The following is a 27949-nucleotide window of genomic DNA, read 5'->3' as shown; positions in this document are numbered from 1 at the left end:
ATTAATTAAATCAAAGTTTAATTAAGTTTCCAAACTTATTAGTTCTTCTAATTTGTGATCAAATTGATTCCTAGATTTAACAATTTCATCCTCAAACTTTCAATTTATGTTGTTTTAATCTCATTCTCAAATATATTTTTTTATTCTTTTATTTTTATCTTTTTTTAAAAAATTCAAAAATTAGGTTATGATACATTATTCTAAATAATACTTCTTCAACAACCATGAATCTTAATGATGATTCTTTACAAACTATGTTATTTTTTCAAAATTGTATAATCTTTTATTAACTTTTTTGAAACCTTGTTAGGGAAAAGTTATAAACGCATTAAATAAATAATATTCTGAAACTTTTAATGTGTAATTATTATTAGCAGCTAGTTTCAGAGACTAAATTACAATTAACTCTTTAAAAAAAAAAAACCAAGTGAAAGAAAACCCCTCTCTTCATTGTATTTTATACACCCGTTAACTGGTATGGTCCTCCTGAAACGCCACGCTCCAAATCCAACCACCAACATGATTACATCTCTCTAGAAACCAGGGGGATCAGGGGATGCTCATTTCCACTTTCTGGCGAATCAAACCCTAGCTTTCAAGCAAACCGAAAAAAAAGAGACCACAAAAATAAATGGCAGTATCAGAGGAAGAGTGCTCTAATGCAAAGGTCAGATCATCATCATCACCATCTTCTTCTTCATCCTCTGCGCCATCTAACGGCGTTCACTACTTAGCTAAGTCCGTTCTGAGAGGCAGCGCTGTTTTACACGCTATTTACGGTCACTTCCGTTCCTCGTTCTCTTACGACATCGTTTTTGGCAAGGTCAGAAACATACTTCTCTTTTTTTTACTTAATTAGCTGCTTTCCTCCGTTCTATTAACTGCTAATTAGGCGCTAATTTATTCCCTTTTCTCTTAGGTTACTTGAATTTTGAATACCTTTTTTAGCTTATCATTGCTAAGAAAACGAACTAAATTACTACTCCTATTACTGCTCAATCATGAAGAAAGTTAAATCAACGCTGCTCCAGATTTGGATTTTTTATTTTGTTGTTATGGATATTTTTTGTTGCAGGAGACGTCAATAGAGTTGGCGATAATAGGGGAAGATGGAATTGTGCAGGCAATATGTGAACAACCTTTATTTGGCACGATTAAAGATATGGCTGTTGTACCTTGGAATGACAAGTTCCATGCGCGGACTCCACGGGTCTGCTAGTCTATGAATTCTGAACTCCTTGTAGGACGTCTCTTTTTATGTTGTGTTACTTTAAGAGATGTATATTTGATAAGGAAGTGGTCCTTTTTTTTAGGTGCATGGAAAAGACCGTTTGGTTGTTATATCTGATTCTGGGAAGCTTACATTTCTCACGTTTTGCAATGAAATGCACAGGTTTTTGTCCTTTTCCTTTTTCTAAGTTTATTCATACAATGGGAATGTTACTGAAGTAACATGATGTTGCTGTTTTATTTTGAATAGGTTTTTTCCTTTAACACACATTCAACTTTCAAATCCTGGAAACTCAAGACATCAACTTGGAAGAATGCTAGCCGTAGATTCCAGGCAAGCAGCTTTTATCAATAGAATATTTCTTTTGTGCAGCTGTTCTCTAAGTTATGAACTTTGCCTCTTAAGTCAGACAATCTTTCTTGCTTCTCAACCAGGCAAGGGTATGTAATTGAGTTTCAATTGTTTAACTTGTCAGATACCTGCATTGCCTTTGGCTTGGTCAAATTGCTAGGGATGTGGAAAGAGCAACATTGAATTTTATGCTATTTGACTTTGTATGAGCTTCATCTGCTAGATAGCATCATACTAAAGGACACAAACAATCTTTATTAATATAGACGAGATCTTATGTTAGTGATATTAAAGGTAGGTGACAGGGAAGGTTTAGATAATTGCTGCACCAACTTATTGAGTTAGCCATTGCATAATGATGCAAGATTCATCTTCTCTGTGCTACAAGAGAAGGTCTTTTTGAGTTAACCATTGCATAATGATGCAAGATTCTTCTTCTCTGTGCTACAAGAGAAGGTCTTTCCACCTTTAGCTTTCATCCTTCTTGCCCTAAGATTTTTAGCTTTTCTCCCATACAGATTGTTCTCATGTAATCCTTTATACGTTTCATTCCAAACATGTGTTCTTACATTCTCAGTTACAAATTTGTACTTTGCTTGGTGCTCTTAAAAAAATGCTAGCTGTCTTGAAGAGGGTGCTGATTGTGCAGCTTGGTGATAGATGTTTTTTTTGATGATCCCCTGCCCTGGATGAAAGGCCATCAAAACATTTAGCTTGCTATCAGAGTTCCTGGCTAATCAGGCTCTTAGCAAGGCTCCCTTTTGAAATCGAAACAAAAATTTCTTGATTATCATTTATGTGAATTATTTAGATGTAGTTGCATTATTTACTGTATGATTAAGAGCGTATTTGGTACTTTAGATAGTTGATGTGACTTGAGAGTATTGTTTTGTCTTCATTAATAGGAGTTTAGGTTAGGGTCAAGATGACTTTATGGTTTACAAGCCAGCAATTAGTTCTGAAAAGTCTTTCTTGTCTGAGAGAACATGTAGACATGGCTGCAATCATGATACTTTTTTGAAAACCCATCAGCTGATTTCCTACTGGCACTAACATTATTTGTCTTCAGTTTTCCTTCTTAACCTTTTCTAGTTAAGTTCACATGTGCAAGGGCATAGTTCAGTTTGTATAGAAAGAAATGCTTGAAATAAGAAAAATTCAGTTGAATTCCCATTGAGTTCCTAACTGTTGGGCTTTTCATTTCTCAGTGGCTGTTTTGTCGCTACTAGCGCATATGAAGACCAATTGGCTTTGTTTTCCCTTTCAGCATCTGGTGGCAGTGAGATCATTGATGAGGTTGATAACTATATATTTACTCTACTTCTATTATGTTAGAAGATCAGAAGATGGAGTTATCCTATGTAGTTTATTTTGTGATAATATGAATGCAAGCACAATTATTGAAATTCTTCAATTTGCCACACTTTTAGAGAATTCTTTATCCTCCTGAAAATGAAGGGAATGCAAATGTTGCCAGAAGTATCCAGAGACCACTCACATCTGGTACCATATGGAGTATGTGCTTCATTTCGAGGGATTCTAGCCATCCAAGTAAGGAGCATAATCCTGTACTAGCCATTATTCTAAATAGGTATGACGATTTAGTATGCTTGTACTCCATTTTTGGGAAACCTGAAAGATGTTTTCTGTTATGCAGCAACTTTAGGATGAAACGTTTTCCTCTTTATCTATGTTTAGGCATTTTGCCAATGTTAATTTAAGAGAAACTGATATATATATTTTTTTTGTTGTGCAGGAGGGGAGCGCTCCTAAATGAACTGCTGTTATTGAGATGGGACATTAGAGACCATGCTATAAGCTACATTTCACAGTTTGTTGAATCTGGACCGCTAGCGCATGACATCGTTGAAGTTCCTCGTTCCAATGGATTTGCACTTATGTTCAGGGTTGGTGATGTTCTCCTAATGGATCTTAGAGATGCTCTCCACCCACGTTGTGTCTGTAGAACAAGCTTGAATTATTTTCCCCTTGCAGTGGAGGAGCAGAATTTTGTTGAAGACAGTAGAGTTACTGATTTTGATGATGATGGTTCATTCAATGTTGCTGCACGTGCTTTACTGGAGCTTCAAGATTATGATCCCATGTGTATTGATGGTGAAGGGAGCAATGTAAAATCAACTTTGAAACATGCATGCTCTTGGAGTTGGGAGCCAGATAATGATAAAAACCCTAGGATGGTTTTTTGTGCGGACACAGGAGAATTTTTTATGATTGAGATTTCTTGCGACGCGGAAGATCTTAAAGTTAATCTTTCAGATTGTCTTTACAAAGACCTATCATGTAAGACACTTTTGTGGGTTGAAGATGGATTCCTGGCAGCACTTGTGGAGATGGGAGATGGGATTGTCCTGAAAATGGAAAATGAAAGCCTACAATATGTAAGTCCTATTCAAAATGTTGCACCCATCTTGGATATGTCCATTGTGGATTATCATGATGAGGAGCGTGATCAAATGTTTGCTTGCTGTGGAGTCGCACCTGAGGGGTCATTAAGGATTATTAGAAGTGGTATCATTGTTGAAAAGCTACTGAAGACTGCTCCTATATATCAAGGCATTACTGGGACCTGGACTGTTGGAATGAAAGTAGCTGATTTGCATCATTCTTTTCTTGTTCTATCATTTGTTGAGGAGACTAGGGTACTCTCAGTTGGATTAAGTTTTACTGATGTGACGGATTTGGTTGGTTTTCAGCCTGATGTCTGTACTCTGGCATGTGGTCTGGTCGGTGATGGGTTGCTGGTCCAAATTCATCAAACTGCAGTTAGACTTTGTTTGCCTACCAAGGCTGCCCATCCAGAAGGTATTCCTTTGTCTTCCCCAGTTTGCTCATCTTGGTTTCCAGCTAACATGGGTATCAATTTGGGGGCTGTTGGACATGACTTGATTGTTGTTTCTACTTCTAATCCTTGTTTCCTATATATTCTCGGGGTGAGATGTCTTTCACCATTTCATTATGAAATATTTGAAATGCAACATTTGAGATTGCTGAATGAGTTATCCTGCATCTCCATTCCTCAAAAATATTTTGAGCGAAGACGATCAAGTTTTATGAACCATGCAGTTGATAGTTGTGCAGCTGCCCTTCCAGTTGGGGTTGACACTGGCAATACCTTTGTTATCGGGACACATAAACCTTCAGTGGAAGTTGTGTCTTTTGTGCCTGGTGATGGCCTAAGGATTATTGCTTCTGGAACAATATCATTAACAAGTTCTTTGGGAACCGCCATTAGTGGTTGCATCCCTCAAGATGTAAGGCTTGTACTGGCTGATCGGTTTTATGTTCTTTCTGGTTTAAGGAATGGAATGTTGCTTCGATTTGAATGGCCTTCTGCCTCTTCAATGTTTTCAGTGGAAATTCCCAGTCATGGATGTTCTCTTGGTTCCTGTATGCTAAGTTCTGATACTGCTATATCAAATACAGCTGCAATTTCTTTAGAGCCAGAAATGCTTGCTGTTGATTCAATTGACAACACAATGGATGACCTTCCTATTAATCTGCAATTGATTGCCACCCGTCGCATCGGCATTACTCCTGTTTTCCTGGTTCCTTTGAGTGATTCTCTTGACTCAGATATGATTGCTCTCAGTGATCGGCCATGGTTATTGCATGCTGCAAGGCACAGCCTCTCTTACACTTCAATCTCCTTTCAGCCTTCAACACATGCAACACCTGTATGCTCTGTTGAATGCCCCAAGGGAATTTTATTTGTTGCAGACAACAGTCTTCATTTGGTGAGCATTCTTGCTTGTAATTATATGAGCTGTTCTGATTCTTTAGCATTATCTAAGTTACTGTTTCTTGCTTCAGCATGTTAAAAACTATCTTTCATCTGCAGAGGATACAAAAGAAATATGGTGCTAAAAAGTAGCACTCATGGTGAACCACCCTAATGTGACTATTTTTATGAAGTTAAATATTTTTATTGTATTGAATGTTTTTTGTGTCTGCATAGAAATGATATGAAGAATTATATCCAAAAGTTGAGAGCTTCCTCTTCCTCTTCCTCGTAGTAATTAGGGCTAAGAGCTGATCATCTGTGACATGGAAGGTTTGGCATGAAAAAAATAGCATTCCCGGGACATAAGGTTTTGGGAATCTGATGCCTGGGAATGCCATATTCCTAACCAAAAAGGTGTGGGCTGCATTTCCTGAAATTGGTTGTGGGAGTATGAGGTCATGCTAGATTTCCTAGAAGTGATTTCGTTTGATTTGAATTCTGCATTCCCATACCAAATGCTCCGATATGTAGCTTATCTCCACAGGTTGGAGATCTCATGGGACTAACCCTATAGCCAAGTTGGAATTTTAGACTGTGTTGTCTTGTGCTTTGTGCAATTTCAGTACGAAAAAAAGAGTACACGATGAAACTGTACCTACAGGTAGCATAATAATGTAAAATTTTGTGAGCCTCTCTGTTTATTACATTATTTTGATGTCATTAGAGTTTCTAGGTGGCTCCACTTTCTGACTTAACATAATAAGTGGGAAAAAAACTGAAATAGTGGCCCTTTGAACTTTATTTTAGCAAGGATCTCTTTCTTTTTGTAGTTCTTGAATGTTTTGTCTTGAAGATGGATATACAGGCCCTAAACCTAGTTCTTGAATTTTATATTAGCAAGGGTCTCATTCTTTTTGTAGTTCTTGAATGTTTTGTCTCGAAGTTGGATACACAGGCCCTAAACCTAGTCTCCCAGGGTCAAACTAATGCATATGATCTTTGATTTATGACGCTTCAGGTGGAAATGGTGCATAGCACGAGGCTTAATGTGCAAAAGTTTCATCTTGGAGGCACTCCACGGAAGGTCCAATACCATAGTGAAAGCAAGTTGTTACTTGTAATGAGGACTGAACTAAGCAATGACAATGATACATGTTCATCTGATATATGTTGTGTTGACCCACTGAGTGGTTCAATTGTGTCATCATTTAAACTTGAACGTGGAGAAACAGGAAAATCCATGGAGCTGGTGAAGATTGGAAATGAACAGGTTCTGGTAATTGGAACCAGTCTGTCTTCTGGCCCAGCTATCATGCCTAGTGGTGAAGCCGAAAGGTATATCATATCATCTGTCTTGTGCCTATTAGTTTACTTTATTGTTGCTTTTGAAAATTGAAGGATTAAGCAATACTAATTTGACTTTGCTAGAATGCAAGGCTTGTCACCCAATGATGTGATGTCTACAAGTTTCTTTTGGATCAAAATACAAGTTTTAATGATCTCAAAAATAAATTTGATTGGTTTTGAAAGACCTAACAATTTTACTTGGAAGTCATCCCATTCAAAGTCATTTCATATCTGGGCATTTTTTCTGCAGTACCAAGGGTCGAGTAATAGTTCTCTGCCTAGAAAACTTGCAAAATTCAGATAGTGGCTCAATGACATTCTGCTCAAAGGCAGGGTCATCTTCTCAACGAACATCACCATTTCGTGAAATTGTTGGTTATGCTGCTGAGCAGCTATCAAGCAGTAGTCTTTGCAGTAGCCCAGATGATACTAGCTGCGATGGAGTCAAACTTGAAGAAACTGAAACATGGCAGTTGCGATTTGTTTCTGCCACATCATTGCCTGGAATGGTGATTGCAATTTGTCCATATCTTGACCGTTTTTTCTTGGCATCTGCTGGTAATTCTGTAAGTAGTAAAGTCCCATTATTTTAAAGAGGTTGGTGTGGTATAGTTTATTTTTTCCTGTTGCTGATAAAGTTGGTCTTCCTTTTTTCTCAGTTTTATGTATGTGGTTTTGCAAATGATAATAAAAGAGTGAAAAAGTTTGCTGTTGGAAGGACACGTTTTATGATAATGTCCTTGACTGCATATCACACCAGAATTGCTGTTGGTGATTGCCGCGATGGTATCCTTTTCTACGCTTATCATGTGGTATGTGATAACATTTTCAGGCAATTCCAGGCTAGACAGAGCCTGGTTTTTCATCATAATTTCTTTTAATTTCCCTTTTATTTATTGGAAGCCTTTTCTTTATGCAATTTCCCTCTGGAATAACGGGAGTATGAGCTGTTGCTTCTATGCTTGTTCTGAACTTGTGTCACTGCTCTTTCTATCATGCCAGGAGTCCAAAAAACTGGAGCAACTTTATTGTGACCCGTCTCAGAGATTAGTTGCTGGTTGTGTCCTTATGGATGTTGATACAGCAGTGGTTTCAGATCGGAAGGGAAGCATTGCTGTGTTGTCACGTTCTGATCGATTTGAATGTATGTTCTATGTCAACTCCTCTGCGATTACAAGCAACTGGCTGTTTTACTTCCAATATCTTCTGTCTTAAATGGATGTATCAATATAAAGCCTCTCTCTGTCCTAGGTACTGGAAGTCCAGAATGCAACTTGACATTGAATTGTGCTTATTATATGGGTGAGATAGCAATGAGCATCAGGAAGGTAGTTCTTTCTGTCACTGTAACTGTTATACGAAGGCACATGGTAATATGAACATTGATTTGTCATGTCCTGATAGTTTTCCAAAGCTAGAGGATATGATTGTTCATCTGGTAATTGTTTGAAGGATATTATCCTCAGTATTGTCATTGAAATTACAAGGCACGATGATTTCATAATTCTGGACAAGCACATAGCAGAAAAGGGAAAGGATGTGTACGTTGCTCAAGTGCGAACACATGCTTGATATTTGTAATCAGGCATTGTAGCTAAATGTCTGATGTCTTTTGTTTATTTGGTATCATGCTATGTCAAAATCATGTAAGGATTTAAGTGTGTGGAAGAAAGAAACCCATTGCAGCAAGCGAGTGTGCTGAAACTGAACCTTAGAAGTGAGAGTGACGCCTCCATCATCAAATGAACTTGGGGATGGTGGTTTGGGGTGGTTTGGATGTTTGTGTTCTTCGATAGGATATAAGGAATTTAAGTATTTCTAGTAGGCTTTATTCTTTTTTCCTTCACACCTTTTCATTAGTGGATGAATTCTACAGAAATGCTTTGAGGTGGTTAGTGTCTTCGTATATTTTTAGACAATTAAATACTGCCACGGGGGTTTGAGTGGTTGTTTAGCAAACTGATTGATTCTTATTGCTATTTCCCCATTTAATCTTTGTCAAATTATGTTTCGTGCAGGGATCATTTACATATAAACTCCCTGCTGATGATATATTAACGGGGTGTGATGGTGCTATTACAAAGATGGATGCATCTAACAATACTATCATGGCCAGCACACTCTTAGGAAGCATAATAGTTTTTATTCCTCTATCAAGGTATGTTTTATTTTTTTTTATTTTTTATGGGGGTGGGATGCCTTCTGAAGGAATGAGGTTGCATAGGAGTCTCCTTTTAAATGTATTGATTTTCTATACTAAGTGGACAAATATGCACTACACACATAACAGACACCTTGAGGTTCAATTTAAAGATGCTTTCCTCTTTTGAAATTTTCTCCAACCGCTGATGCTGTGAAGACGAAGTAGTAACATAATGGCAGATATAGTGTCCCAGGGAAATTGAATTGGAAGGTCTCCTATGCATGTGAGGATCCACAATCTAGAAATTGTTTGTGGCTGCAACCAAAAAGAGAAGGTGAAAGAACCACCTGAGGAAGTGGGGTATTCTGATTTACCTTGCGTTGTAGTTTCCCCTCACCATATGACATATTAATTGCTGAATGAAGGATAGATGTTAATTGAGTGATGAGAAATCCAATAGTGTTCCTTTGCAAGTCTATTGCTCAACAACCATAAAGCATATTGGAAACCACTTCTGTGGGTCTATTTCTTAGTTCTGTAATTTCTCACTGGACATAAATGCTAGGATAGTAAATGAGAAGATACATGTATAAATCAACCTACGAATATTGTTACTCTGTCTTTAGATGGTTTAGGGAAAACTCAAAATACTCATGTTACTATGTCTTAAAATGAACTATATTTACTAAGATTGAATATACTAGGATTTCAACAATTTAGCACCGTGAGACAAGGATATTTTAGGTTGAGAAATTATATAGTAAATATGAGGTCTTTCTCTCCTGAAAAAGATGTTTTGTTTGGATATTTTTGTTGAGAAATTATATGGTAAATATGAGGTCTTTCTTTCCTGAAAAAGATGTTTTGTTTGGATATTTTTGTTGAGAAATTATATGGTAAATATGAGGTCTTTCTCTCCTGAAAAAGATGTTTTGTTTGGATATTTTTGTTGAGAAATTATATGGTAAATATGAGGTCTTTCTCTCCTGAAAAAGATGTTTTGTTTAGATCCTCATACATAGCGTTTGAATTTGACCTTCTGAAACATGTGCTTTTAGTACAAAGTCTAGCCTCTCACATTCAGATATTTTTTTTGGGTACAAGTTTGAGACTATAGTTGGATGGGACTTGAAATGCCAACATCAGTTCCCTACATAATCTCATCCTTCTTTAGGTCTTTACCTATTAGTTGCCGCAAACACGTCTTAAAATTGCAATTGTGAACTTAACAAAAGTTTGTGGTGACATTTTGATTTTGCACCATGGTGCCCTTTGCTTGGGTTGATTGCTTGAATTTTATTCTCAATAAATATCTCTTCCTTTAAGGGAGGAACATGTTTGTTGGTATAGTTCTGATTTGAATATTTTGTGAACAATCATGGTTTGAATGTCATTCTCAACAAATTTCTCACCTTCTGTTTTGTTTGTTAATGTAGGGAGGAATTTGAACTTCTAGAAGCTGTCCAATCTAGACTTGTGGTCCATCCCTTAACTGCTCCTGTCTTAGGAAATGATCACCATGAGTTCCGAAGCCGTGAAAACCCTGTGAGTTTAAAACTAAGCACAGAGATATGTTTGTTTTATTTTGTCTTTGGAAATTTCAAAGTTACCTGTATCTCTGTGAATGTTGATGTGCCTCTTCTGTCCATCTGTAAAAGAAATATTCCAATCTTTGAACGTGTTTGGAAAAATCTAAATACATTAGCTCAGCTGAGTTTCTTGTTATACCTTTTTTTTGTTGGCATTAACATTACATCATGAAAGTTGAATTGTTTGATTTGCGAAATAGTAGAATTGATGATTCCAGTAGCTCAAGTGGTCACTCTAGAAAATGAAATCACCAACAAAACTGTTTTTTGTGGGATCAAAATTGTGGTTGGTCCTGAACCCCTGTGGAGAATAAAAATTCTCATCGAAGAGAGGAAATGTTGACTTTCTGAAGTTGATCAACTATATCTCGCTTCATCATATTTGATCAGGGTTATTGATCATTTCAAGATGGAAAGGTTATGGTTATTTAGAGCTTGATTCACAAATGTTCATATCATTCCTATCTGTTTGTGCTTTCCTCCGTAAACTCCCGCCTCCTTCTGCCTTGTTTCCCTCACCCTTGTATCTTGATTGACAGGTTGGAGTGCCCAAGATACTTGACGGCGACATGCTAGCTCAGTTCCTGGAGCTAACGAGCTCACAGCAAGAGGCAGTGCTATCATTACCTCTTGGACAACTAGATACAATTAAAACAAATTTAAAACCATTTTCTACCTTGCCCATATCAGTTAGTCAGGTTGTGCAACTTCTTGAGCGGGTTCATTATGCCCTCAATTAAATTGCACCTCCTTCATCTCGCCAATTTGAAGGTCGTGGGTGGATGGAATAACTGCTAAAAACCAAGGCACAACTGCTGGTTTCTAGTGGCTTCTATATCCTTGCTGCACTCTGACAAGTGCCGGAATGCCGTTGCAAGACCTGCCGAGTTAGTAAGAGATTGAATGCTGATGCAACACTTGTCGATTACCGTGGTTGATATACGGACCTGGCTACGAGACAACTGTTAACTGAATTCCTTGGGCTCGAAGCCAATTCCGATATGCATGAAGCTTCTCGTCACTATGTTACCGCTATTCATGAGCTTATGGCAACAGCTGCACAGGGAATAAAATGTGAAATACAGGCGCCATTTTTCACGTAATTACTGTATCATCTAACCTTGAGTTATAGCGACCACTAGTATGGCTGTCCGTTCATTGTCATGGGGAACTTTTTGATAGCGGCAAGTTAATCTAGTGACCTGATGACATTGGTTTTTTTTAAATATATGTAGGTTGAGTTTTAAATTAAATTGAAAATTGGTTTGATGCGATATAGCTGACTTGGCAATTACATGACTCGGTTCATAGTTAAAATTTAATTTGATTTTTTTTTAATAAATTTAAGGATGATGTTATTTGATTTTTTTTTTTGGAACAAAAACAGTCTTGAATGATCTAGAGTTGTTTTTGGTTACCTCATATATTATGTGGCTGGTTGATTTATTTATTACGTGGCTTGGGTTAGAGAGAGGTAGAGGCTTGATTGTGTTTAATAATTTAGTTTTTTGAATTTTTTATTTGATTTATTTATTACGTGGCTTGGGTTAGAGAGAGGTAGAGGCTTGATTGTATTTAATAATTTTGTTTTTTGAATTTATTTATTTAATCATATAATAATAAAATAATTCATAAAAGATAACAATTAAAATTTATTTTTTTCAGAAACATTCTTTTTTATACATGTTACTATTATTGTTGGTTGAATAAAATGCATCATAACTAAAATGATTTTCGAATTGAAAATGAAAAAAATTAACAATTAAAATTTATTTTTTTCAGAAACATTCTTTTTTATACATGTTACTATTATTGTTGGTTGAATAAAATGCATCATAACTAAAATGATTTTCGAATTGAAAATGAAAAAAATCAATATCATATGTTTTTTATTAATGCGATTTTGTTTTGGTTTTGATGATTTTTTTTAATGAGAAATATTGTTTTTTAAGTAAATATTTATTATGAATGTAAAACAAAAATTTACTTGAATTAGAATTTATTTGTTTTATGAAAAGTAGTTATTTAAAAATTATTTATTATTAAAAAAGTTGGTTAATAAAAACACTTTCTAGTTAAACAAAAATTTAACTTAGTTTTTCATAAATGTTTTTTTCTTGAAAAACACTTTTTAAAAATTATAAAAAAATAAAAAAAATATATTATTTTTTTATTATATCAATTTGATCTTTGTTCTTTTGATTGTTATATATTTTATTTTGAATAGTTTTTTTTAGTTTTTTTAAATTAAATTTAATTTGATTTTTATATCAATTTTGATTTTGATTTTTTTGATTGTTTCTTGCTTTTCTCTTATTATTTTTTAATTGAAATTTTTTATACATCATATTTGGTTTCTAATTTCTTAATTACTATTTATTTTATTTAAAATAATTTATGAAATTGAATTTTTTTAATCTCATCATTTTTTAACTTTTTTATTTGTTAGATTTGATATTTATTCTTTTGATTGTTATTTATTTTTTTCGAAATAATTTATGAAATTGAATTTTTTCTTTAATTTTATCATCTTTTAATTTTTATTTTTTTATATTTGGTCCCTTTTTTATTAAACTTGAATAAAAATTAAAATATTAATAAATTATTTTCAGCTTATTTTTTATAACATAACTAGATATTGAAAACTATTTTTAAACTTATTTTTATGACATTACCAACATATCAAAAAATAATTTATTTTTTAAAAATTCACTTTTTATAAAAAACTATTTTCTAAATAAAAATTACTTTCACTAAAGAAACTTACAAATATAAAAAGTTGCCTTGAAAATAACGTGGAAAAATGAAAACAAATGTATGGTTGTACAAAGCTGTAGCAAAATTTGGGTCGCGGCCGTGTTGGATTGTTACTGATGGACTGGGATTTTATTTTTTAAGATTTAAATTAATGGGCTCTGAATTGGGCCGAATGAGGCCTTTCATACACGATGTCGTAAGAGAGAATCAGGATTGTTCATTATTGATCTGAAGAGTATTAACGGCTAGATTGTGGAAGATCTCTTGAGGACTCACAACACTACGATGCACATTAACATAGGCAACTAGACAAGAAGGTTCTCGAGTTTTGAAGGGGCCTACTCTAGCTGTTTTGCTTTCCCTTGATGCTTTCTTTAGTTTTCTTTCTAGTAGAAAGTAAAACCTCTGGAAAGAGAAGCCATACAGACATCGATCCAGGTAATTTTCTTTCTCTGCATTTTACCCTCTTGATTTTTCAAATATTCGTTCATTTTTTGTTGTTATAGTCTAATTTGATTAGAAATTGTGAGAGATAAAGGAAAAGTTCGAAATTTTTTTCCTTTTTTTTAATTATTTAATTGGGTATTTAAAACTGTTGTTTGTCTTTTGTCTTTTGATTTATTGTTTTTTAGGGGTTCTAAAATGGGTTCTTCTCTTTGATTGTTGCAGGCTGTGATATTTGTTGAAAATGAGGGGAAGAAGCTACGATTACAGTCCCTCACCCCCAAGGGGTTATGGGAGGAGACATAGGAATCCTAGCCCTAGGGGTCGGTATGGAGGTCGTGGTAGGGATCTTCCTACTAGTCTCTTGGTTCGCAATCTCCGTCATGACTGCAGGTTTGGCTTTTCTCTTTTCTTCCCTGCCATTTGAATGTCTGCTCTTGATGCTCATGGATACATCTGTTGCTTCATTTGAATTTTCGCCGCATATATGCTTCTACTCTTCTTCTTCTTTTTCTTGTCTGTAAATGTCTTCAATTATATGCATGTTATTATGTCCTTGATCTCACTTTGGATAAGATGCAAATAAAAGTTATACTGCCTTCAAATCTGTAGTAGCTGAAGCCACGTTTTTAATCCTCAGCTATATTGTGTTGTTCCAAAAAAATGAAGACACAGTGGAGCTACATCAACAATATATGGTTATTATACGCTCTTCAAAATTTACGCCAACAAAATGTGTGAACTGATTCCTTTTCTTTCTTCCTGTTTTGCAGGCCTGAAGATCTTCGTGGACTTTTTGGACGGTTTGGTCCGCTAAAGGACATTTACCTGCCCCGAGACTATTATACGGGGTAAGATGAAGTCCTTTTCTCTCAGGGCTGTAACAGCTTCAAGCAAGAAACATATAGTGATTCCAAATAAGCACATGTTTAATTTTTTCAATCTGTGTGTTCATTTTGGTTAGCATGTCTGATCCTCATGAATCTCAAAACTATATAGTGTGGGATTTTTTCTTGTTATGTGCCATTGGTTTATGGGAATTTGGTTGTTTTTATTGAAAGCGTTGAAGAAACAAATGAAGTAATTAGAGTGAAGACAAGAATGAAGTAGTAAGAGTGAAGACTAGAATGAAGTAATAAGAGTGTATTGAAGACACCATTCAGGTAATAAGAGTACTGTTCACCTTGATGTACATCAAGGTTGAGGGGAAGGTGGGTTTGAATACATTCTGAAGAAGTTCCAATTGTTGAAGAATATCAACTCAATTTAAAATTTGGCTTCTACAAGGTTAGCAGCCACACAATCATTTTATTTCAATGGCACAAGTGTCAGCAAGTGCTTATCATGATCTTCCATGTAACTCTTGGAATCTGGATCCTGTCATTTGACAGTCAGGACACATGTTAGTGTTCATTTGTCTATGCTCACTTTGTTGTGTCATTGTTATGCATTTGTTGCAGGGAGCCACGTGGCTTTGGATTTGTCCAATATTTAGAATCAGCTGATGCTGCAGATGCTAAGCACCATATGGATGGTGAAATTCTTCTTGGCCGGGAATTGACAGTTGTTTTTGCTGAGGAAAATAGGAAGAAGCCGGCAGAAATGAGGCAAAGAGATCGTGTGAGGTAACTCTGGTTATTTATATTAATCTGAATTCATTGAATACTGATGCATTGTATTGAAAATTGGACCTAAACTTTTGGTCATGTGTTCTGTTACAAGAGATGATGTTTATAGATTTTTTTTAATGTCACTGGATTTTTTATACCTTGTATGGTTGCTGTTGTTTGAACACTAAACACTGTTTTTAGGTTGCCAGCATTTGTGGGTACATAAAGTGCTTATTTTAATCCTTTTTAAAACTGAAAAAAAGAGAGAAAAAGTACAAGGGTTCTGATTGTTTGTGGTGCTGTAAATTTCGATGACTGCAAAGCTAGGATTTGAGCTGTTTATTTGAATAAAATTGATGCTGTCAGGGGTGGTCGGTACTATGACCGAAGGCGCTCTCCATCGCCGCACTACGGACAGAGTCACTCTCATAGTCCTGTCTATTATTCTCCTCCCCCCAGGAGAAGACATTATTCAAGGTCTGCTGGCACTTCTCTTTATCAATTTACTATAATTAAGTTGGACCTTTTGTGTTTTCCTGTAAAGTGTGACAGGTTTGGAAAAGCAGTATGTTCTAATACATCGATTACCATCCAGATCAATTTCTCCTAGAGATAGGAGGTACAGGCACAGGTCCTACTCAAGGTCCCCACATAGTTCAACGAGCTACAGCAGGAGCCCAGTTAGGAGTTGGTCTCCTTATGGTTCAAGGAGCCGGAGCCCGGAGCACTCCAGGTGATTATTAATAACATTGTATGCAGTGAAGGCCTGCTGTGAGTTAATAGTGGAGATTAATGGTGTATTATCCTGAGCTGATTGTGGGTCAATTAGATAGTATAATGTTTAGCAGATGTGTCGTGTCAATTCAGTTGCACTGTTTACTGCTGATGGTTTATGAATATGAGATGTGGTATGCCAATGCTTTTATGATTTGTCTCTTCTTAAGTTTGCAGATGAATCATCAAAACATCGGGCATGATTCGTCAATAAACTTGCGAATATGTACCATCACATCTAATCATCTTAACGCAGGCATGCAAGATTATTAGATGTGGTAATGAACACAGGGTGGAACTACCAAGGTAATCAAAACATGATTATGAGTTCATTACATTAACTACTCCAGGTGAAAAGGTTATGGTTTGGCAGAACTAGCTTACAATTTCAAGGGAAATGGTCATGCATCGTATCAATTGTGGCAAGTTTGAATCTATATTAAGTTATTTTAGGGATCAAAGGACGGTTTTGTGGCACTTATACAAAGACTCTTTTAGGTGTAAAGGGATAGTTTTGAAATTATCAAAGATTTTTGTCGCATTTTGAATGACGTTCATATTTGACGGTAACTTACTGCAATTATCCAATCATTTCCCGGTATAAATTTAACCTACACTCTTGGAGGTGCTTCATGTGATAGAAGCACGTGTTGGTTGAAGAAAAATCAGAAGCACTGGAAAATGTTTAGTGTTGTAGCATCTCTCTAGTCAAATTAAAGTGTAGAACTAGTTGCAAGGTAACTGTGTTAGCCGTGGTTGGTGCCGATGCTAAAAACCGATCAATGCATGTTAGGAACTGTAAAAACAAGAGAACACCCATCAAAGTGGCTATTATTCCCGCAAAAAGTAAAATGGAGGTTCATATGGCGGTGGTCCAGCTGCCTCTTTACGTCAATCCTTTTCCATTTAGGGAAATCCAGGACGGGGCAGGGTGTGATACGAAATAAGGAGGGAGCTTGATGGCAATATTGTGAAAACCACCACACCTTGAATGTGGGTGAGATGCTATAATTATAATTACATAATATTGTTAAAGTAAATGATATCTCAACAATAATGGAAACTAATCTCCTAAAATCAAGTAAATGACTAATCAAGGGTCAATGGATCTTAAGTATGGGATGTTGTTGAAATGGGCGTGTGCAAGCTGAGTGTTGAATTTGAATGGACGTGAAGCTTGAAGTGAAAAAATTCGAATAGAGGCTGAGGAACACTTTAGGTGAAGATGTCGGCAACCTGAAGATGAAAAATATATCGAGGGTGAATTTTGCCAGCAAGAATAAGTTTGCGCAGAAAATAATAATCTAATTCAACATGCTCGGTGTGCTTATGGAAACCCGGTTGGAGCTCAAAGAAATTCCACTTTTGTTGTCACATAAAAGTAGAGGCGGTGTAGGAATGGAAACCCGAAGATCACATAGGAGATGAGTGAGCTCAAGTAGTTCGACAATGTGGGCAAGAGCACGATACTCTGATTCCCAGTGAGGCGGTGGATTGCTTTATAGCACTTCAAGAGACCAAATTGACACCAAGAAAAACAGAGTAGTTGAAAGTGAAATTACGTGTGCCCGGAAAACTGGCCCAATCAGCAATAAAATAGACAATGAGAGGAGCAAGATTAACAGAGCGGTGAAAAGTATGGCCAAAATAAAGAGTACCCTTGACATGACAAAGAATACGCTTAACCCCTTGGAAGTCATCTTCAGTGGAGGCATGTAGAAATTGGCTAACAGAGTTGACAGCGTGAGAAATATCAAGGCAAGTGATGGTGAAGAGCACCAACAAGAGACCTGTATAAACAAGAGACCTGTATAAAGTGGGATAAAAAAACAAATGACCATCAGTAGACAAATGTTGAGAGACAACCATGGGATTAGGAATTGGCTTGCTGTCAAACAATTGAGCTCGAGTAAGATTATCACTGGGCATATTTTAACTGACTAAGAAAAAGGCCATCGATAACCAGCGAGGCTTCAAGACCTAGAAAATAGCTGGGAGAACTGAGTTTTTGGGAGCAAACTCATAATGGAGTTTATGAGTAAAACAATTAAGAAGAGGTAAGTCATTTCCAGTAATAATAATATCATCAATATAGAAAAGTAAATAAATAATTGCAAAGTGCGTATGAAAAACAAACAGAGATGTGTTAGCATGGCTGCAAGTAAACTCAAGTTGAAGAAGAAAAGAACTGCAATGCTAAAACCAGGCACGAGGAGCCTACTTGAAACCATATAAAGCTTACTTCAATTGACAAACATGATCAGGGAAACGATGATCAATGTAGCTAGGAGATTGCTCCATATAGATATTTTCACTAAGAGTAGCATTAAGAGAAACATTTTTGACGTTAAATTGGTGAAGAGGCCACTAGTTAGTCACAACAACAGAAAAGGACAACACAAACAATAGTAGCCTTAGTAATAAGGCTAGAAGTATTAGTTTAGTCAAGACCAGGGATCTCAGTGTAATCCTTGGCAACAAGACGAGCCTCGAGTCTCTCGGTAGAGCCATTAGAAAGATATTTGGTTCGAAACACCCATTTGGAGCCCACAATGTTGGTGCTGGCAGGGCAAAGGACCAAAACCCAGGTGCGAGCGATTATGCTACAGATCTCGAACTTCTTCATTCACGGTGGCAAGCCAGGCAAGATTCTTAGCAGTAGATTTGAAGCCCTTAAGCTTAGCAGAGGCAAGAAATGTCGAAAGAAGGCCAGTGGAGCAGAAGGCACCAAGATTCGCGGGGTGGCGGGTCTTCAAAATACCAGCCTTAGCACGTGTGAGCATGGGATGAAAACTGATCAGATTGGATGTGATAGAAATAGGAGGGACCGTATGTGCCACAACAGGACCCGACAGTGCCATAGGAGAAAGTGGACCAGAGACCAAAGTAGGCGAAGAGGGACCTGGAACAGAACCAAAATCATATTTGAATTGTAAGGGATAAAGCCAACTAAAGCGAGAATAATTGTCAATGACGAGAACATCATACGTAAAGACAGAATTTGAGTTGACGGGGAAGGAACCCCAAATATCGTAATGAACACTGGAGAAGGACCTACGTTTATTACATGGATATGACAAGCGATGGTTTTTCACAAGTAGGAGCTGCATAAGTGAGGAGAAGCTTGTAAAGGGGTAAAAGATAAAGATGGCTTTTTTTTATTGGAAGAATAAATAACATAATTAATTACATGTCCAATGCGAGCATGCCATAAATCATAGGAAGCATGTTATTGTTTATTTTTGAGAACGGAAATAAAGGCCATGTTGCGACGTCCTAGCACATATCAAGTCGCCATCCATCTTACCGGTTGCTACCACCCTTCCTTCTTGTTTGACGATTCTGAATAAAAAAACGATTATTAATAAAACTAACAACCACTGGAAAATCAGATGTTAATTTACTAATGGGAAGTAAATCTTTGGTGAGGTGTATAAATGAAGTTTTGGAGTAAATAAAAGGCAACCTGTATGTGTGATAGTTAAAGATGCACCATTTCCCACAATTACAGAGTCCTTACCAACATATGGTATGGGTAGATCCAAAACAGAGGGAGCATTAGACATGTGAGCTTTAAGCTCTAGTGTCTAAAAACCAATCAGAGGTCGGAGGGTCATTGAGAGAACAAGACCCAGTGCTGAATGCTTCAGCAAGATGGGCAGCAGAGTCACCACGGTTGTAGCGCTGCGGGCACTGATCAGCGTAGTGACCTTCATCACGATTGATAGATTTGACTGCGAGGAAGACGACAAGGAGAGAAGTTAGTGCGGCCATTGCAGGCGGATTGGCCAGGGTTAAAGCGGGAAGGATTCCGCTGGTTTGGGCAGTTGGACACGCGGGGAATGGCTGTGAAGGCAGCAGAAGGAGGTGCTGTAGGCTTAAGGGACCTCTGAAAAATCTCAAAACTTTCAGCTTTGGAAACAAGATCAGCAAAAAATGGGCAAGTGAGTGAGTGTCATCTAGGTAGAGGAGAAACTGGAGAAATCGCACCGAGGCCACAGAGGAACCAGTGCACTTTGTTCGTGTCATCAACTGGACGACCAATGGCATGAAACTGATCATTCAGGCTTTTGAAGGCACGAGCAAAGTCAGTCACGGGTCTGGAACCTCTTTTCATTAACTGGAGTTCATCTTTGAAATGAATCTCAGGGGCCTTGCACCGATGATTGAAAGCGGTCTCTAAGGCAAGCCTGACCTCTCGTGTAGCAGAGAGGCCAACAATTTCAGCAGAAGAATCTTCAGTGAGAGAAGAGAAGAAGACAAAGGAGACGTTGGTCAGCAGCCCCCCACGCCAGGTATTTGTCATTTGGTGTCTGAAAAGCAGCCCCCCACGTCTTGGCTTTCAATGAGGGGAAGGATCTGACCATGCCATATAAGATAATTTGTGGAGGGTGATCATATGACCAAGAGTATTGAAAGGGAGAAGATTGGAAGAGCCTTCGATGGCGTGTGATCCTCAACAATTGATAGGGTATCGAAGATAAAAAATAAGAATTATTGGCAGTGCGTTGTAATGCGCGGAGGTCTGGAACTTGCATGGGAACTGGGTTTTCGTCGTGGTGCTAGAGGCGGTGCTTCATCCACTGCCCTTGACAGCTAGTTTAGAAAAGTCATGGGTCTCGCGAATATTTGGGGATCTTCTTTGTCTTTATAGAACCATCTATTGACTTGTTGAAAACAGCTCCTTCGTCTCCCTTCAATCTTAGAGCCAGGATTTTAGGAAGGATGATTTCATTCGACTAAGTTACTCCTTGTACAGGACACTATTCATTGGATTTTTTTCGTTTTTTTACCATTTCAATTTCATTTATCATTGTTTAGATATTAAATTTCATATTTATTTGTTATAAAATTATTCTAATTTAATAATTTGAATTATAAATATTTTTTTGTACTAAAATATTTTTTGATGGGGCTCGAAATATATCGCGGAGTATCAACAAAGATAAAAAAAAAAAAAAATTACGGATAAGCACAATAAAATGGATAAGCTCAATCAAGTTGGATGATGTGAAACCTTAAGGTTGATTTCGGTTGGCGTGATCTAATATAATAGAAAAAACATGTTTTTAAGAAATAAAGAAAAAGCGACAAAATTAAATCTTATTCAGGAAGTCCAGGGCACCTGTCCCTTTCATCTCCTGCTATCCCTTAGTTTTGGATCAATTAGACTTGTTTTTAGACTGGCTCTGTGTAGTTCAGTTACTTTCTGTATTTGCTTGGGCTTTTTTTTTATATAAAAAAAATGGTATAGGGCAGTGTAATTGTATAATATCATTAATAAAAAGAAGTCAAAATACACCCTAACACATTAAAATAACCCAAAAAAATAATGTAAAAAATCAAAATATTTGAAAACAAGAAAATAAAATAAAATAAAATAAAAGAGCATACACTGAGTCGAGTCAAGAAGATCAAACTAGCAATCAAAACTCACCATGCAAATAGTAAAGTTGCGAGGCACACACTTCTGTTTTTACTGTGTTTTTACAGGGATGCAAACGTGTAAAGGACTCATTTCCTCTGAACTCGATTTGACCTCTGTACCATTTCTGACACTATCTATATCTCCACACAGCAGCCGGATTGAACAAATCCACAAAATTCACCTGTCACATTTAACTTCTCCCATTTACCATTTTGTCCATCCACAAGAAAGAACCCTTGGGGCCCGCCTTCATGAGCTGATCCGGACACAAATGTCTTTTCACCTAGACTGACGACACTTGCCCCGACCTTCAACGCCGAATCAGACTCGGCCCAGCTGAACAGTTGCTCATCGATGCCCACTCCGAGAGAGGACCTTGGGCACTGGTTCGCTTTCCATGCGTCCTCAACTCGCTTCCACTTGCTCGCTCCGAGTTCAATCGACTCGGCGCTTCCCTCAAACCCGCCTTGATTGTCAGTTCTGTATCCACTCACGACCCAGAACTCGGACCCTATCACAACTCCCTCGCACTCGTCTCGCTCCTGACTCATCTGAGGTAACTCAGTCCACTCGTCCTGAATCACATCATACACCCAGGCTGTTTTCAACGCGTTCTTGTTCTCGTCATGCCCACCAGCGATTATAATCCGGCCGTTCAACTCACCTGCAGCAAAAAAGGAACGGTTTTCTGGCATGTCCTTGCCTCGCCTCCATTGACGGGTGGTGAACTCGTAAACAAAGACTTGACTCAAAGGCTCGTACTTCACTGGGTCCCATCCTCCCAAGAGGACGAGCTTGCCCTCCGAGCTTGTGACTTGGCAGAACAAAGGAAGCCCATCTGGGTATGCCGGAACCGGGTCGACCCGGTCCCACGACCCATTAACGGAGTCAAATATAGAAACTCCATATTTGGGGGGTCCAATCGGTTTGGGTTGGCTCGAACAGTTTTGGTCCGGGATAGCTTGGATTAAGCAAGCAGCTTTGTGGGTAAGCCCGTTCTGCTTTCTCTGATAGTAAAAATCTCTGCTTTGAAGAACCGGACGCCAGCGTTTGCAAACTTGGGATGCGACTCGGTGAGTAGTGTAGTGAAGGCGAAGGAGGCATTCGAGGGCTATTTCTTCAGGCAGACTTGGTATTAACTCGGTCATCTTTTTGAGAAAGTGAAGTGGTGTCTCTCTCTCCTAAGTTTCTCTCTTTTTTCAAGAAAGGCATGCGGACACTGATTCTCTGCTAGATATTTATAGAAGAAGTTAAAGTAAAACAAAATATGTCCATTCTCGGACATGATGGTTGATTAGACTACTAAACAATCTAATCTGTCCTTGTAAATTACTATGATAACAATGACAGCGTTTACAACTGGTGGTCTTCGTCTTGATCTTTGGTATTATTGGCTTTGACTATCTCTGTGTGCCATGCCCAATCGTCCACATTCCATGCACATATCGACTTATAAACTGAAACTATTGCTGTACGCTGTATGCGTTTGCCGAAGAGGCATTCTACTCTATCTATCCACCTGAGATTTGAATGGGAGACGTATCCATTGAATTTGAATCGTATTTGCCGGTCAAGTTGGCGCCAATCTCGAGCAAAAGCAATATCATTCCTCTTGAATTTTAAAATTTGACTAAATATCCATTACTGACTAACTGCCTCCAATGAATGATTTGTGTGTGATAGCGACGGTACATGAACCAGCTGAAATGTCGATATACATAATGAGATGGATTTAACTACTAATTAAAAGAAAATAAGAGGATTCAGATTTTACTGTACATTTGTACATTTATTTACTGGTCATTCTATCACAAATTATTAAGAATTACAATTATGATTTTTTTAATTTTTTATTTCACACAATTAAACTCTTTTAGGGTCAAATTAATATCCATTTTAAGAAAATGTGAAATAGATAAATAAAGAATCAAAATGAAAAACACAAAAAAATAAATGGAAGATTCTAATTTTATCTAGAAGATTTTGTTTAGTTTTCTATCACTTTTGGTACTAAATCTGATTTTTATTAATTTTCAATTATTTTTTTGAGGGAGAGAGCTCAATAAATTTCAACATGAAAATAGATCTTGTCATTAACATATTTTTTGAAAATCAAAATAATTAAAATTGATGTCAATGAATTCTATTAGGTAAGGGGAGTTTTATGATTGTTGTTATAAGTCTCATTATAGCCTAGAAACCATATATAAGTCGAGGATAATATATTTTTTAGATTTGATATGTTGGTTTTTTAGTGTTTTAAGTGTGTTTGTAAGATGTTTTTAGATTAAAATAGATTGAAAAACAGGTTTTTTAAATAAAAAAACTCATAGCCCTGATTTTCTATCCAATATTATGGTGGATGGAATTTGGGTTGTTGTCTACTACAACTGGTAAAGTATTATTTGCTTATGCAAGTACGCGGGCAAGCGCGCGCGCATATATATATAGAAAAGAAAAATAGATTATGTGTCTTTTTAAATAAAAGAAATTAACAACTTAGATATGCAGACTTTTCCTTAAAGGTTTACATGTCTGTGTTTTTTCTTTTAAAAGCTTAGGGCGCTAGACCATTGGGTTGTGCTATTAGGCTCCGTTTCTGCTTTTTTTTTTTAATATGTATATTTGAGATTATATATATATATAAACTCAATTAAGTCTATCATCTAAATCACAACTTCAAGGAGTTAAGTCACATTACCTAATCTATTTTGTTCTTATTTTATGTATTTTTTTTGTTCCTCAATTTAAAAAAAAAATCAATTTCTCCCTTTGTTATTGATGAAATATTTTATTATTTAACTTATAACTTAAAAAATATATAATTTCACTAAATTTCTCCTTTTGTTATTGATGAACTATTTTATTATTTAACTTATAACTTAAAAAAAATATAATTTCACTATTTGTTATCGATGATTTGTCTTTGCTATATCAGTCTCCTACGCTACGCTTGTCATTTGTTTTTTTTTCAAAAATGTTTAATGTAAAAACATTGACATGCATTTTATTGTCATAAAAATTTATTAAATAGAAAATAATCTTTGGGATAAAAAACTATTACATTTAATGACGTGCATGACTTACAACTCAAGTATAATTAGTTCACTTGAATTCACGTGATGTTTTGTTTTTAATTGAGTGGTGTTTTTTTACTAGTTTTGTCCTTGAATATTGAGTTAATTACAAATTTAGCTTTTTAGGGTTTTTTTTTTCAAGATTATCTCCACAAATTTTGCATGTCAACCTGGGTTGACCGAGGTACATCTAATGTGCTTTTCTCTTAATATAAATTTAGCTTTTTAGGGTTTTTGTTTTTCAAGATTATCTCCACAAATTTTGTATGTCAACCTGGGATGACCAAGGTACATCTAATGTGCTTTTCTCTTAATATTAGATAAAAATAGTTTTTACTTTATAGTTTATTTTTTTCTATTCATCGTTAAAATCTCTTCTTTTTCTTTTTCTGAGAAGTGCATTAACAATACTTGGACTTTTTTTTGCGCCTTAAAATAAATATTTACTTTGCCTGTCATGTCTTTTTTTCTTTTAAGAAAAAATGTTTCATGCAAAAAATAAAAATAAAAATAATAGACATTTTATTTTCATATAAATCTATTAAATAAAAAATAATCTATGGGATAAAAAACATATTGAATTCAATGGCGTGCATGACTTGCATCGTAAGTTTGGTTAGTTCATCTAAATTCATATGATGGTTTTTTTTTTAATTGAGTTTTGTTTTTTAGTAGATTCATCATTAAATATTGAGTTAATTAAAGACTTGGCTTTCTAGTTTGTTTGTTGTTTTCAAGATTCTCTTGATAAATTTTGCATCTCAACCTGGGTTGACCTAAGTAGATCTAATGTGTTTTTGTCTCAATATTAGATAAATATTATTCAATTTTTTTGCACTTCAAAAAAAAAATATTTACCCTAACACGCCACATACTAATAGGCTAGACATGTTAGGGTTATCTCGATCACACGTGCCAGGTCATGAGCTTCATATGTCAGCCCAGTTTTGCCTATGGTAATATTCTTTTTAAAATTTATTTTTTATTGTTGTTGTTGCCTCATTTTTTTAATCATATTATTAGATTAATAAAAATTTAACCTGGTTATCAAATTTCTTTTTCTTCTTTGAAAACATAATTGTCCCCCAAACTTTTTTTTCAATTAATTTTTTTATCCAACCCATGACATTGTGTGAGCCAAAAATCTAGTTTTACCTTATAAGGGTCTATATTAAATTTTATTTCTTACATTATAGCTTTGTTATTTTTTATTATTTAAACAAAGAATGTTAGTAGATAGAAAGAAAATCTTCAATAGGTTACCTAAAAATAAATAGAGGAAGAATCTTAATCTTAATATATGAAAATATCTTAAATATTAAAAAAAATAATTTTCTTTATTATTTTTTCTAGTAAATAAGGTGGAAGCATGGCTAGGATGTTGCATGTAATAAAAATAAATAATCATTTATCATTTGACTAAGAATAATAGTGATACACTTTATAAATTAACAAATAAATACAAAATTCATCATTGACTAGTGAAATTAATCATAAACTTGTAAAGATAACTAAAATCGATCATTAACCGATAAGGTTTGAATTCAAAACAATAATCAATCAATCGAGTCTTATTTAAAATAAGAGTCTTTAACAGTTAAACTAGTGGATATCATAGTATAACAAGTAAACATACAACTATTAGACGGATCTATGCAAATTGATTGTATGAGTTGCACTAAAATTTAGATTTTAAAATCTTTATTTATTATAAATAGTTTGTATATGATTAGAATTTTAATTCTATGTTTAACTTCATCTTTGTAATATTATAAATAGGTTATCTAGAAGTGAAATAATGATCAATCTCATATACACAATTTTTTCTTATAACCAATCTTTTTTGCGATTTATCTTTTATTTTCTTTTATAGCCTTACAATTTTTATTTTCTTTCATTGTTTTCTTTTTCCTAAATTAGTTTATTTGCATTTTTCTTTTCTTTTTAATCTATTAAAGGCGAGTAGGGATCCTGCACTCTCGAGATTGCTATATGCCTCTCTCATGATTTAGTTAGTTATTAATTGTAGTTTCTTCTCATTGAAGAGAAAAAAACCAAAAAACAAAAAATATAGTGATTCATATTACCTAAGAGCTCAACAATCATCTCATGCTACGAGGGAATATTATACTTATATTATAAAAAAAAATTATCTAAAAAGACAACAACACAACACATCTATGTTAGGGTCGAAGCTTAAGGTTCTTTCAAGAGAACCTACACTCATGCACGTGGATATAGACATATCACTAACTATTAGCTGAAGTAATTCGTAAACTACTACCCCTTACAGAATATTGTTTACCATGGTTCAGCCTAACTCAGCTTCCACACCTCATGATTTTATTTTTTGTGACCTACATGCCCCAAAATGCATCCTACAAGGTTAGGTATCAATTGTCTTAATATGTCATGGATTTGGATACTCATCTCTCAATGTGGAATGTTACAATCCCCCCACCTTAAAAATTAGTCGTCCTTGGCTCTAATAACATATGTAAAGCTCAACTCACTCCCTTTTACAGAATATTGTCTGCTATAACTTAGTCCAACTCGGTTTCAATGTCTCATGATTTTATTCCTAGCAGCCCATAAGCCTCAAAACACGTTCTACAAGGTTAGGTATCAACTGTCTTAATATGCCCTGATTATGAACAATTTTCTCTCAATATGGAATGTTATATTTTGTTTTTAATTGAATGTTGTTTTTTACTAGTTTTGTTCTTGAACATTGAGTTAATTAGAGACTTAGCTTTCTAGATTGTTTTTTATTTAAGATTATCCTCTCAAGTTTTGCATGTCAACCCGAATTGACCTAGATACATCTAATATGTAAAAAAAAAATAACTCCACTTGTCATGTTTCTTTTTTTTCCTTTTAAGAAAAAATATTTCATGCAAAAAAAAAATAGCAAGCATTTTATTGCTGTACAAATCTATTAAATGAAAAATAATCTATAACATAAAAAAAAATATTGAATTCGATCGCATGCAAGACTTGCAATGCAAGTCTGGTTAGTTTACCTGAATTCATATGATGTTTTTTTTTAATTGACTATTGGTTTTTTCTAGTTTTATTCTTGAACATTGAGTTAATTAGATACTTAGCTTTCTAGTTTGTTTTGTTTTTCAAGATTATCTCAACAAATTTTACATATCAATATGGGTTAACCTAGGTTGATCTAGACTTTTTTTTGCACTTAAAAAAAAAATATTTACCCCGACTCGCAGCATAGCACATACCAATAGGCTAAACATATCAAGGTTATCTTGATCTCATGTGCTAGGTCACGAGTTTCATGTGTTAACCTAGCTTTACTTATGGCAATATTGTTTTAAAATTTATTTTGTATTGTTGTTATTGCCTCATTTTTTATATCATATTATTAGATTAATTAAGATTTAACTTGGTTATCAAATTTATCTTTCTTCTTTTAAAAATATAATCATTCCTTGA

The 27949-nt window shown here is 35.5% G+C and overlaps 4 protein-coding genes across 13 annotated transcripts; 2 read left to right on the top strand and 2 right to left on the bottom strand.

Moving 5' to 3' along the window:
* The first annotated feature begins 398 nt into the window (after positions 1 to 398).
* On the top strand, positions 399 to 11656 carry LOC105141557 (Cleavage and polyadenylation specificity factor (CPSF) A subunit protein). Its single transcript, XM_011048802.1, has 15 exons — positions 399 to 823; positions 1076 to 1210; positions 1314 to 1393; positions 1481 to 1564; positions 2791 to 2878; positions 3013 to 3173; positions 3339 to 5337; positions 6343 to 6659; positions 6922 to 7237; positions 7331 to 7483; positions 7674 to 7815; positions 7923 to 7999; positions 8690 to 8829; positions 10251 to 10359; positions 10943 to 11656. The coding sequence occupies exons 1-15, from the start codon at positions 632 to 634 to the stop codon at positions 11141 to 11143; spliced, it is 4194 nt and encodes a 1397-aa protein (XP_011047104.1). The 5' UTR covers positions 399 to 631; the 3' UTR covers positions 11144 to 11656.
* A 1829-nt stretch (positions 11657 to 13485) lies between these two features.
* Positions 13486 to 16257, top strand: LOC105141556 (serine/arginine-rich SC35-like splicing factor SCL33). The gene is made up of 6 exons (XM_011048801.1): positions 13486 to 13598; positions 13830 to 13997; positions 14378 to 14455; positions 15065 to 15229; positions 15581 to 15691; positions 15810 to 16257. Exons 2-6 carry the CDS (start codon positions 13849 to 13851, stop codon positions 15949 to 15951), a joined length of 645 nt encoding a protein of 214 aa, XP_011047103.1. The 5' UTR covers positions 13486 to 13598; positions 13830 to 13848; the 3' UTR covers positions 15952 to 16257.
* A 702-nt stretch (positions 16258 to 16959) lies between these two features.
* LOC105141554 (uncharacterized) lies at positions 16960 to 20781 on the bottom strand. 10 transcript variants are annotated; one of them, XR_845413.1, is made up of 3 exons: positions 19179 to 20781; positions 19047 to 19092; positions 16960 to 18890 (listed from the first exon to the last, which is right to left on the bottom strand). XR_845413.1 is itself a non-coding variant. In XM_011048800.1 (2 exons), exons 1-2 carry the CDS (start codon positions 19552 to 19554, stop codon positions 18592 to 18594), a joined length of 399 nt encoding a protein of 132 aa, XP_011047102.1. In that variant the 5' UTR covers positions 19555 to 20779; the 3' UTR covers positions 16960 to 18591. The 10 variants fall into 10 exon arrangements, 1 of the variants encoding a protein (XP_011047102.1); XR_845418.1 differs by having other exon boundaries at positions 19296 to 20781; XR_845417.1 differs by having other exon boundaries at positions 16960 to 19092; positions 19296 to 19330; positions 19455 to 20781.
* A 580-nt stretch (positions 20782 to 21361) lies between these two features.
* On the bottom strand, positions 21362 to 22682 carry LOC105141553 (F-box/kelch-repeat protein At1g15670-like). Its single transcript, XM_011048799.1, has one exon. The coding sequence runs from the start codon at positions 22562 to 22564 to the stop codon at positions 21551 to 21553; it is 1014 nt and encodes a 337-aa protein (XP_011047101.1). The 5' UTR covers positions 22565 to 22682; the 3' UTR covers positions 21362 to 21550.
* Positions 22683 to 27949: the final 5267 nt, after the last annotated feature.

The sequence above is a fragment of the Populus euphratica genome, unplaced genomic scaffold, assembly GCF_000495115.2.
Source record: "Populus euphratica unplaced genomic scaffold, PopEup_1.0 scaffold124.1, whole genome shotgun sequence".
Lineage (NCBI taxonomy): Eukaryota > Viridiplantae > Streptophyta > Magnoliopsida > Malpighiales > Salicaceae > Populus > Populus euphratica.
Note: the sequence above shows the minus strand (reverse complement) of the source record. Positions and strands in the feature narration are given on the sequence as shown.